Source organism: Theropithecus gelada, chromosome 3 (assembly GCF_003255815.1).
Source record: "Theropithecus gelada isolate Dixy chromosome 3, Tgel_1.0, whole genome shotgun sequence".
NCBI classification, from domain to species: Eukaryota; Metazoa; Chordata; class Mammalia; order Primates; family Cercopithecidae; genus Theropithecus; species Theropithecus gelada.
In genome coordinates, this window is record NC_037670.1 from 96,137,747 (window position 1) to 96,150,481 (window position 12,735).

Consider the following 12,735-nt stretch of genomic DNA (forward strand, 5'->3'; position numbering starts at 1 on the left):
TAATGCTAAGTGAAAGAAGTCACTCACAAAAGACTGCATATTTTAGGGTTCCATTTATACAAAATACCAAAAATAGGCAAATTCATAGGGACAGAAAGTAAATTAGTGGATGACTAGGGCTGAGTAAGGGAGTGGGGTGAAGTGGGAAATGACTGCTAATGGGTATGGAGTTTCTTTCAGGGATTATGAAAATATTCAAAAATTGATTGTGGTGATGGCTGCACAACTCTGTGAGTATATTAAACCCATTTATTTGTACAAATTAATTGAGTAAATTGTATTCTGTATGAATTGTATCTCAATAAAACGGGAAATAAAAAATAGTAAAAATTATCAACTTAAAACCGAAATATAGATACAGCTTGGGAAGTACAAGAAAGAAAACAATATGTATAAACAGTAAGGAGGAAGGAAGGAAAGGAGAAAGGGAGGGAGAGAGGAAGGAAGGAAAGATGGGTGGAAGGAAATGAGAAAGGGAAGGAGGGAGGGAGGGAGAAAGAAAAACATAACTACAATTATAAAGAAGATTGTCATAACTTTTTTATTAAGCCAACACATTTGGAAACCCATATGATCTTTGTAGAAAATTAAAATGGATATATTCATCTCATACAGAAGTAGAAAAACTGGGCCCCGCGCAGTGGCTCACGCCTATAATCCCAGCACTTTGGGAGGCCGAGGTGGGTGGATCACCTGAGGTCAGGAGTTGGAGACCAGCCTGGCCAATACGGTGAAACCCCTTCTCTACTAAAAATACAAAAATTGGCTAGGCGTAGTGGCGGGCGCCTGTACTCCTAACTACTTGGGAGGCTGAGGCAGGAGAATTGCTTGAACCCCGGAGGCGGAGGTTGCAGTGCGCTGAGATCGCACTATTGCACTCCAGCCTGAGTGACAGAGTGAGACTGTCTTAAAAAAAAAAAAAAAGGTAGAAAAACTGGAATAATCAATAATTGAGGAAAATTTGTATAAATATTTTTAAATCTCCTACCGCCTTCAAAAGCTGCAAACCAGAGTAAGCTTTACCAAACTCTAAGGACCTGTTAATTCTCATTTTACACTAATTATACCATTAGTTTAGAAAAAGATGAGAAGATATTCATTTATTTGATAAGGCTAGCATAATGCTGATGCCAAATAGTAAGAAGTTCCACAAAACTATGGACCCGGGTCACTTTATAAATACAGAGGCAAAAATTCTAAAAATGTTAGCAGGTTGATGCAGCCATCTATTAAAAGGATTATAAGACATGATAGCCAAGTAAGGTTTTTCCAAGAATGTTACGATAGTTCAGTTTTAGAAAACCTTTCAGTGTAATTCACTATATTACAGAATAGAACAGAAACAAATAGGATCATCTCAACAGATGCTAAAATGTATATTATAAGATATAATAACCTTTGATGGTATAAACTAACAAATTAGGATAGAATGACTCTTCTGTAACCCAATAGAAGGTTTGCAGAAACCTTCCACAAACTTTAGCATCATACTTAATATTCAAATAGAAGTACCAGAATCAAGACAAGAAACTTCCTGCGTGTTCCTGAAGATTGAGTGGGCTGCAGACAGACTTGGCCTCTGTGATCATCCTTGAACACAGCACAGAGTTTTTTGCACTTTCATTCCCTTTCCCTGGAGCATTCTTCCAGTAGTTATTTGCATTCCTAGCCTCCCTAACTTCTTTCAGGGCTTTGTTCAAGTGCCACCTTTTCAGAGGGACATTCCTTGAATGTCCTCTTTAAAATAATAGTCTTCGCTTTCCCTCTGGCACTGCTCCCCTTTACTTAATGTTATTTTCTTCTAGCACTTGTATCACTATCCATCTAGTCACCTGTACTGTAAGTCCCAGGGACTTAGACTGTGGGAGGCATGAAGTTTGCTTATTGCTACCTCCAATGTATAGATCAGTGCCTGACATATATTAAGCACTCATTAAATATTTGCTGAATGGATGCTGCATTTAATGACAGAATTCCAGTGTAATAGCCTAATGTTGATTAATTCTTTGACTTAAGAATTATGGGAGAGGAACTTTATATTTAAGGTGATTGTATCTAAAGAATTGTAGAAGCTCGTTTCTCATGCAGTTCAGTTAAGCAGACTACCTGCAAGGTTATCTTTGGGAAATGACAAGGATGTGAGGATTTTTACTCGTGCATATCATTGAATCAGAGATGCCATCGATTAAAAAGCCATCTAGATATTTTTTAAATGAGGGGAGTGGAAACTGATGGTAATTTGTGAGACTTTAGTAAAGTGACAATTCTGGAGATTTTAAATATAAAAGTGAGATGCATCTTAGAATTGATGAATTACAGTATGATAACATTTTATGAAATCTTATCACTACCTTTCTAGTTTGAGGTGGACATTTATTTTAATATTCTGTCTGATGCTAAGTTATTTCATCTTTACAACTGTAATATAACATTTTAAATTAAGTTGCATCATGTATTTTGAACATAGGAATATTCTCTTCTACTTCTGGTAGATAAGCAGTATTGTTTCAAATTATTTCCTTTTCTGGATATTTACACTGAAATACTATAAAAACACTAGAATAAATAGAAAATTTATAGCATGGTGGGTTTATATCTCTATGGAGCATCAAAATTTATTAATATTACTTCTTTTTTCTTTGCCCATGGAAAAGTTTTTATGAACAACATGGTACTAGAACCAAGATAATGCATAGTAATCATTGCAGTCAAAATTTATAATTTTCCTTCGCACTGTTCTAAATTCTCATAACACAAAATTGAACTAAGATAGGAAAGTATATGTGATATCCACTTCTTTGAAAAATAAGTGTAAATTTGTTACTTATCAGTAGTTTTTTTTGTTTTTTTTGTTTTTTTTTTTAATACCCAGGCCCATCTACCACAGCACTGAAATTTGATATGGGAAAATCATATACTGAATTATAAACATGACAAAAGGAGCAGGTTCGGAGATTGCACAGCAGATGATATGATTGGGATATTTACCTTTTCTTTTTTCTTTTTTTTTTTTTGGAGACAGAGTCTCGCTCTGTCACCCAGGCTGGAGTGCAGTGGTGCCATCTTGGCTCACTGCAACCTCCAACTCCCCGGTTCAAGTGATCCTCCTTCTCCAGCTTCCTGAGTAGTTGGGACTACAGGTGCCCACCACCACACCTGGCTAATGTTTGTATTTTTAGTAGAGACAGGGTTTCACCATGTTGGCCAGGCTAGTCTTGAACTCCTGACCTCAAGTGATCCCCCCACCTTTGCCTACCAAAGTGCTGGGATTACAGGTGTGAGCCACCTTGCCCGGCCGATATTTACCTTTCTGGAAAGAAACTTCTCTCATTGGGTTGCTCTAAAAACCAGTTCCAGCTAAGGTGACAGCTGGTGAACAAAAAACAACAAGTGAGAAAGAGAAAAGAGACAGGAAATTTTTTTTTTAAATGAGAGGAAAGGGAGTAGTAGGAGACAGGTAAATGGGCAGAATTGATTAACACAGATGACAGTGAAAACACAAACACAAGAAAATAAAGACAGTTGGTGATGTGAGATTCAAAAGCTTTGCATATCTCTTTTGCTCTTAAGCAGATCATCACATTCTGTTGAAAGCTTTGTGTTTTGTTTTGTTTTGTTTTGTTTTGTTTTTTTAAACTATAGGTCAGTCTGTAGTCTGGGGATTATTCATTCTCAGAGCTAGATAACCTCTTGTTGTAGGATTGGATTGCTGGGTGATTGACTGCCCACCTGTTCTGGATAAACAGAAAAAACTAACTCCATGGTGAAGTCTGGTCCTAAAATCTGCAAAAGAAACAGCTGTTTGCTTCTTTGTGGTGGCCTTTCTGATGGTCCTGTGTCCTTCCCCTACCACCCCTCAGGCTACACGCTAGCTTCTTATGGACAGATTCTATCATCCTTTAGGAGATATCACCCAAGTCATGCTCGCGATATGGTTTTGCCTTATTGAAAAGCTAAAGGCCATGCAGTCCATTCCTACTCCCTTAAAGCACTCCATTGGCTGCCTCTGTACGAGATTTACCCATACCCACCCACCCACTCCCAGCATGCTAACATTCCATCTCTGTAGAGACTCTTAGCTAAGGGAGTCTTCAAAGTTATCATCTGCTTATATTTTTTCCATTCTTACTCTCAAGCAATGTCCATTGCTTCCATGGAGTTTTCTCTTTTTGCAATGAAAGGTCCCAGCCTCTCTATCATTCTCGTCTCCACAGCCCTCTGAACATAGTGTGTACTGCATTAACAAGATGATGGCTTATGTTCATAATAATAATTTGGAAGCATCAAGAATAATTCACATTATGTTAGCATTCTAAGCTTCACTAAGGTAACGGATTATATGTTTTACAGAGCTTTTCACCCAAAACAACTTTGCTGTTTTGGTACTTACAGCGTTTCGCCTACATTACTGAGAAAATTCACTCACAGTAACAGCTCATCCATGAATCTACCAAATAATAGTAGTAGCTAGTACATAAAAGGTTGGATGTTTCGTTGAATATGCACAAAGCATATGGAGACCAAACAGTGTAGCCTAGCGTAAATACTACCAACCATTTCTCCATATATGTACAATCACATATAATCAAATCATATGTATGATCAAAATACACGTGTGATTTGACCAAACAATGTAGCCTAAATACTACCAACCATTTCTCCATATTTATATAATCATATATAATCAAATCATATGTATAATCAAAATATATGTGTGATTTAGGGAATCATGGTTTTAAAAAATGATACCACTGTAATATGCATTTCCTGCACCTTTTCTTATTGACAATAATTTGTGAAAAATGTTCCATTCTGTACATACAGATGAAGTCATTCATTTAAATATCCCATGTTATGCATATGCCATACTTTATTCAACTTTCCTCTTGAGAGGCACTGTTTGAGATTTTTCTTCTTTTTAAAAAATGTGTTTGTATCTGTTTGTTCATTTGCTTTCTGAGAAAGTAAGTATGTTTGGAAAATTTGGGTTTCAGTCCCTCCCACCACTATTAGTCATGTGAGGTTGAGCAAGTCCTCTCTGAATCTGTTTGCTAATCTGTAAAAACATCTCCAGTAATAAAACCATCTCTTCCTCAGAAGTTTATGGAAGATCCAAATGTGGAAGTAAATATACAAATACATATTATAAAGATCATTTTACTTAATTCATATTTGTTTTATATTTCTAATTGCAGAAATTGTTCATAGGTACAAAAAAAACAGTAAAATGAATACTTTTTCCCTCTTTCTATTAAAGAATGGAATGACTCCTCTAATGCATGCAGCATATAAAGGAAAACTCGATATGTGCAAATTACTACTGCGACATGGAGCCGATGTAAATTGCCATCAGCATGAACATGGATACACAGCCCTCATGTTTGCTGCACTTTCTGGTGAAGTTTTAGTATTTATAAATATTAGTTACCTATACAAACTTGTTATAAGTGCATATATACTAGAAGATTAAATGCATTTTGATTTTATTAATTTTATGATCAAGTTTTATGGAAAGGAATGATGGCAATTGGTTTTTGAAAAGCTATAATGCAGGAAATAAATTATATAGTTAATTTGGTGATCTGTTTCTTTTGTTATTTAAATCAATTGATTCTTTATGTGGACAACATTTTGATGGAATTGAGGAACTGGATCTGTTTTTCTTTCAAGTTACCGCCTTTGATATTCTATATCTTTATATTTTCAAGTGATATGAAAACTTCTTTGTTCTCTTGAACAAACAGTCGCTGTGATAGAGCTATCTGTTTGCCTCACTGGCACTTATGTGCTAAATATGATGATCCATTTAGAAACTTAATCGGATTTGTATTGTTTATTATTTGCTGAATAAGGACAATTTAGAAACACTGTCTAAAATTAAGCGGGGTTATCTGTAATTGGTGTAGCTCTTTGAAAAATACAGAAGTAATATAATATCCTTGTACTTTGAAGATAATAATCTATATTTTCATAATCCTGGAATCCAGAAGCATTTCTAAGCACTGTATAAACCACAGAATCCAAAAAGAACAATATTGATAAAAATTTAACATTTTCATTTGTAGGATATACCATAAATAGAGTTAAAATACAAATGAAAAACTAAAAATATTTATTATATACCTTAAAGGATTATATTGTTAAATGTAAGAAGTTCTTTTAGCTGGGCACAGTGGCGCACACCTGTAATCCCAGCACTTTGGGAGGCCAAGGCAGGCCGATTGCTTGAGCCCAGGAGTTCGAGAACATCCTAGGCAACATGGTGAGACCTTGTCTCTACCAAAAATACAACTATTAGTCAGGCACGGTGGTGCACGTCTGTGGTCCCAGCTACTCAGGAGGCTGAGGAGGAGGATTTTTGAGCCTGGGAGGCAGAGGTTGCAGTGAACCGAGATCATGCCCTGGCACTCCAGCCTGGGTGACAGAGTGAGACTCTGTCTCAAAAAAAAAAAAAAAAAAAGTTATTATAAATCAATTATAAAAAGAAAAATACTGCAGTAGAAAATTGGATGGAAAACTTGGCTGGGCATGGTGGCTCACGCCTGTGATCCCAGCACTTTGGGAGGCCGAGGCGGGCGGATCACGAGGTCAGGAGATCTAGACCTTCCTGGCTAACACGGTGAAACCCCGTCTCGACTAAAAGTACAAAAAATTAGCTGGGCATCATGGCGGGCGCCTGTAGTCCCAGCTACTCCAGAGACTGAGGCAGGAGAATGGCCTGAACCCGGGAGGCGGAGCTTGCAGTGAGCCGTGACCGCACCACTGCACTCCAGCCTGGGCAACAGAGCGAGACTCAGCCTCAAAAAAAAAAAAAAGAAAATTGGATGGAAAACAAAAGAAATACAACTGGCTGATCAAAATATAAAACATTTTGCACAGTAATCAAATAAATGCAAATTAGAACAATAAATTTTATTTTTTAGCTTATTATACTGGCAAATGTTAAGAAAGAGCTATAATGCTCAGGAACTTCTTTACACTATTTTGGGGAGTGCATGTCAGTCCAACCTTGCTGGATGGCAGCCTGGCAAAATGCATTCAAAATATGCATAACCTTTGATCTGGCAATATTTCCCAGGAGCTGTTCCTAAGCAAATAATAATTCAAACTTGTGAAAATGAATGGAAAATACTTTTCACTGAGTATAGTTCATAATAGCAAAATACCCATAATGACTACTTTAGTAGAAGAATGTGAATAGAATAGCATGTGTATGTTTAGATAGAAAAAAGGTGTAGAAAGATAGATACCCCAGTGGTTAATAGTTATTCCAGAGCCTGTAAGTGTGAGGAATGGGATGGGTTAGCTGATATTAAAGAGGAGCCCTATTCATTTTATCTCTTTTTTAAAAATGTTTTTGTATGTGTATTTTGATTTTATTCTAAGCGTTACCTCTAGGAAAACATATTTCATTTTGTTTAAAAAAGCAATATTCAATTCCATACTGCTTTTGCATTGCTTGATTTGTTTTCCAGAAAATAAGGTTAATTTCCAAGTAGGTTCTATAGCATTTTATTCTTTACTGTAGTTATGATTCATGTTTTAAAAGAATGAAAATATCCATATGACCGAAACCTAAAACGAACTGGGGGGAAGAAAGGTATAAAGAGTTTAGAAAAGGGATGTTTAAATTGTGTCCTCCTTAACATTAACAAATATATTCCCTTTAAAACTCTAGGTAATAAAGACATCACGTGGGTAATGTTGGAAGCTGGTGCTGAGACAGATGTTGTCAACTCTGTGGGAAGAACAGCAGCTCAGATGGCAGCCTTTGTGGGTGAGATTTTGCTGCAGTTTTACATTAGATTATACCCAAAATTTCCCTTGTGGAAAAAAAAAACACTTTGCTTCTCTTGGTGGAAATATTATCATGTTGCTTTAAAAAACATAAGTATTTACAGTCCACTGTAACTTAATGAAATACCTAGTGACTCTGGAGAAAAACGGCTATTTCGAATTTCCAGTTTTGGGAATACAAAGAGTAGTGGGGCCATTTTAATTGCTCACAAATGCTTATAACATGTATATTTACGTCTCTAATGAAAGTAGCTAACCCTACTGTTTAAGAATATGAAGAGTGAAGTCAGTAATCTCAAGTTAAATTTTGGCTGTGCCACGTGATAGCAAAGTACTTAATAATTCTGACCTTCACTTTCCTCATGGTAAAATGTTACTGGGTTATTGTGAGGATTAAAAGAGGTGATAGACTTGAGCTTTCCATGTAACACTAAATAAATGGTATTAGTGTTGTTAATAATTATTACAACAATGACGTAACTCTTAGGAAAGAGTACTTGATAATAATATACAACTACTTTATTATCATTCTTATCAACCACAGACATTTATTTTGTGTGCCCAATAATTCTTGGCGTGTTAATCCTATTACTTGACATAATATAAGGAAAGAGTGGGAGTGAATTCTTGTTCTTTGGTATTGTGACGCCATTGAATTGGTGGTGAAGAGACTCCACTGAGAGAAAAGCAAAGATAGCAACGTCTGATTTATTGGGAGTGCAGTAAGTGGCCTTATAGGGACTAATAATTCATTAAACAAATAATGTTCATAACCTATAAAGCAAGCATCACTGTAGGTGTCTTGGTTATAGTGATAAGACAGGCTGTTCATACTTTCATGGCACTTAAAGGGTAATAGGAATGACAAATGGTGCGAAAATATATACTCCAAGGTAGAACTTCAGAGCTCCATAAAAATACCTAGAAGAGGAGGATCTATCCCATTCAAGGAGGTTTTGAGAGAAGTCAAGTTCAGATACAGTGGAAATTAGGTATGGAGGATGGTAACTGAATATTATGTTAAATTTTATTATAATATTTTCTTGAAACTACTAATAGAAGCTGCCATTGATTAAGCCAGACACTCAGTTGCTTTATGACAGCTTTTTGTGTTAGAAGAAATATCCTTATTTTAATTTCAGAAGGACTTGAGAAAGGTGTGGCCTTGTGTAAGCTTCAGAGAAATATTTTAATTCCCATACGTACAGGCCCCAAGTTGCCCCCATCTCAGTTCTAAGCTAATTTTGAGGGTATCACTGCAGGGGGAAAGAACACTACAGTAGGAATCTGGAGACTTGAACTTGAGTTCATGTGTGCTGATGATTAGTTATAGGATCATGGGCAAATTCCTTTACCTCCATAGGCCTCAGTTTTCTGATCTGGATGCAGAGAAGCAGGGGAATTACGTGATCTCTGAAGTTCTATTTAACTGTACAAGTTTTCTTTATATCCACAATGTAACAAAATATTGCTCAGATAGAGGTAAAATAATTATCCCAAGATCACAGGTCTGGAAATGGAGGAGTCTCTTCTTTCAGGCATTAATACAATGCTCCTTTCTTTTTCTTAACACTACAATACTAACAAAATTTTTACTACGGTAAAAATTGTTTGCAATCCTATCCTAACATAAGAGTAATGTTTTCATTCCTTTTTAATCTATTTAATTTCACAGACAGAAAATTACATTGCACCCTTCCAGTTGTTACTGTATTTTCCAAATAATTAGCCTTTAAAAAAGCTCATTCTCCCCTTTTTGTTTCCTTCAAGTGGATCAGTATGTATACATGTGTACATACATACATAAGATTTTTGTCATTTTTTTAAAATGCCATCCATCACACAGCAGATATTCCTTGTAACTTGTTTTCTTCACTTAGTAATATATCATGGAAGTTCCTCCCATCTCAGTAGGCATAATTCATTTCCTTCAACAGCTACGTGATATTCCATGATACAGATGTTCCACAGTTCAGTAAGCTCTCCCTTATTGACCAATTTTACAGGTTTTTAACCACTTTTCCACAAATAAGGTAATAATCATCCTTGATTTTCTATTTTTTATAAGTTAGTGTTTGAATATTTTTTACATGTTAGAACTTTAGTATCTCTAAAGTATTTCCTAGAAGTAAAATTGCTGAGACAGAGGATATAGACTTTTTATTTTTTTATTTATTTACTTATTTACTTATTTATTTATTTTTGAGACAGAGTCTTGCCCTGTCGCCCATGCTGGAGTGTGGTGGCGCAACCTCGGCTCACTGCAACCTCGGCCTCCCAGGTTCAAGTGATTCTCCTGCCTCAGCCTCCCAACTAGCTGGAATTACAGGCATGCGCCACCACACCTAGCTAATTTTTTTTGTATTTTTAGTAGAGACAGGGTTTCACCATGTGGTCAGGCTGGTCTCGAACTCCTGACCTCGTGATCTGCCTACCTTGGCCTCCCAAAGTGCTGGGATTATAGCCACCATGCCCGGCCTAGAGTTTTAATTTTAATGTAAGTCTAGATTCCTTTCCAAAAGGGCATAGTAATTCACAGTAATGTCCTCACCAGAGCTGGGTATTATCATTCTTTCATTTTTTCCAGTCTGATAGTTAAAAAGATGGTACGTACTTTCCCCTCATTATTCATGAAATTAAGCACTTCTGTTGTTGGTAGTTTGTATTTTCACTTTTGTGGATTACCCACTTATACTATTTTTTCATTTTTTTGTGGGGGGATGCCCTTTGTTATTGCTTTGAGGAGCTTTATGCATACAAATCCATTATCTAACAAATGTGTTTCAAATATTTTATGCCAGTCCTACTCCTCCTCCTCCCCCTCCTTCTTTTTATTCCTTTTCCTCTTCCTCCTCCTCTTCCTCCTCTTCTTCTTCTTCCTTCTTTCTTCTTCTTCTTTTTTAACTTTATGGAGACCTTTGCCATAGGAAATTTATTTATTTATTTATTTAATTAATTTATTTTTTTTTTTTGAGATGGAGTCTCACTCTGTCACCCAGGCTGGAGTGCAGTGGTGTAATCTCGGCTCACTGCAACCTCCACCTCCTGGGTTCAAGCGATTCTCCTGCCTCAGCCTCCCATGTAGCTGGGACTATAGGTATGTGCCACCACACCCAGCTAATTTTTGTATTTTTCATAGAGCTGGGGTTTCGCCATGTTGGCCAGGCTGGTCTCGAACGCCTGACCTCAGGTCCTTCCCAAAGTCCTAGGATTACAGGCATGAACCACTGTGCCCATCAGGAAATTTACTTTTAAGTGGTCATATTTTTTCTTTTATAGCTTCTGTGTTTCTTGTTTTGCTAAAAGTGGGCCTCTTGACCAGAAGTTATATAAGTATTCTCCTAAATATCCTTCAGTTATTTTTTATGATTTTTTTGGTACCTCTAGAATTTGTTTAGAGTTCATTTCTCCCCAGATATATAGCTAATTGTGATGGTACCATTTATTACACCAGCTAACATTATCCTACTGAATTGAAATACCACCTTTGTGGTAAGTTAAATTATCTTTTACTAAATGATTATATAATTATTTGCAGAGAATTAACATTTGTATGATGCTAGGACTTTCCATCCAGTTACACAGTATGCCTTTACGTTTCTTTTAGGGGAGGGGACTGACTTTTGGTCTTTCGATAATATTTAATAGGTTCCTTCATCTCAATCCTTTCTTTCAAAATTTATTTCTTAGTAATTTGTGGTTACTGTTCATATGGTAAGAATTTGCACTACCACCTCCACACTCAATCCCTTCCAGCTGGTTATGGATAATAAAGAGAAAAGTTATTGATTTCTGTATTTTTTTCTTATTTTTATTACAGTTTAATGGATTTTCTAGCTATTAAATTTTATCTTGTTTTCTATTTGAATTTGCTTTGGGCTTCAAAGTTAGAAAAAGTAATAGTGATAATTGACATGTCTTTTTCCTGTTTTTAATGAAAATATTTTTAGCTTTTCACTTTTAATTTGATATTGCTATTGGTTTTATCATTGTATCATTTCACTCTTTTTCTTGTTGAATTCTTTTAGTTCTACTTTTACTGATATTACAACTATTCCTAATTCCTTTTTTTGTCAATAAGCTGTTTGCTCATCTGTTATTTTCAATCTTTATCATTTCATTTAAGTAGTATAACTTACAAATGTATAGATGGGTTCTGTTTTATAACCCAAAATGATAGTTTCCCTCTCCTAACAGGTATTTAGCTTATGTATATTTAATGTAATTACTGATATATGTGGTTGCATTCCTCTTCTTTGACCTCATTTTTACTCCTTATATTACTTGACATTGTGCACGCGCGTGTGTGTGTGGGTGCACGCGTGTGCACACATGTATTTCCGTAAAGTGATTGGCCGGTCAAAACTGTACAGTACCACATCCCCCATCCCCAAGGCCCCGTATTTACCCATTTAGCAACCTTATAAGATGAAATCCTTATACTTCATTTATTTCTCCACATTCTCTGTTTTTGCCTTGTCAGGCCACAGGTCTTTCCTTTCTGCCTCCTCTGATACTTCCTCAAAACCTGTGCCATCATACCTGTAGCTGTGGACTTTGCTGAGAGAGTCTAGTATTTTTAGTACCAGCTGTAGTGAGAGTGTCATTGACAGGGTGTTGCTTCTTTTTCAGTAATCCACACCACCAGCTGTATGATTTGCCTGTCATCTATCTTCACCCACTCATATGAACTCCCTCTCTTACTGTCCTCTCTCTCCTCCCCTTTGTCTCCATTTTTGTCTTTAGATCTCTGTTCTCATTTAGATTTTGGTTATAGACCTTTTCAAATGGGTTACGTAGGTTGTATATTCTTTGAAACCCATCATGACAAAACTATTAATACCTTTCTCTCTGAAATGTGAGTCATATTTTGCCTAGCTTTCTGACTCATATCACAGTTCTTTTCTCTGAGACATATAGAAGTTATTCTACAGTTTT

General features: G+C 36.2%; 1 protein-coding gene across 2 annotated transcripts in view; it reads left to right on the top strand.

The window, feature by feature from the left end:
• The window catches only part of ANKMY2 (ankyrin repeat and MYND domain containing 2), a 46,799-nt gene that overhangs the window by 13,300 nt on the left and 20,764 nt on the right, over window positions 1-12,735 (top strand). For both annotated transcript variants that reach the window (XM_025378354.1, XM_025378355.1), the window contains exons 3-4: window positions 5,258-5,396; window positions 7,679-7,777. In XM_025378354.1, coding sequence (XP_025234139.1) covers window positions 5,258-5,396; window positions 7,679-7,777 — 238 coding nt within the window. The remainder of the gene's footprint in view (window positions 1-5,257; window positions 5,397-7,678; window positions 7,778-12,735) is intronic.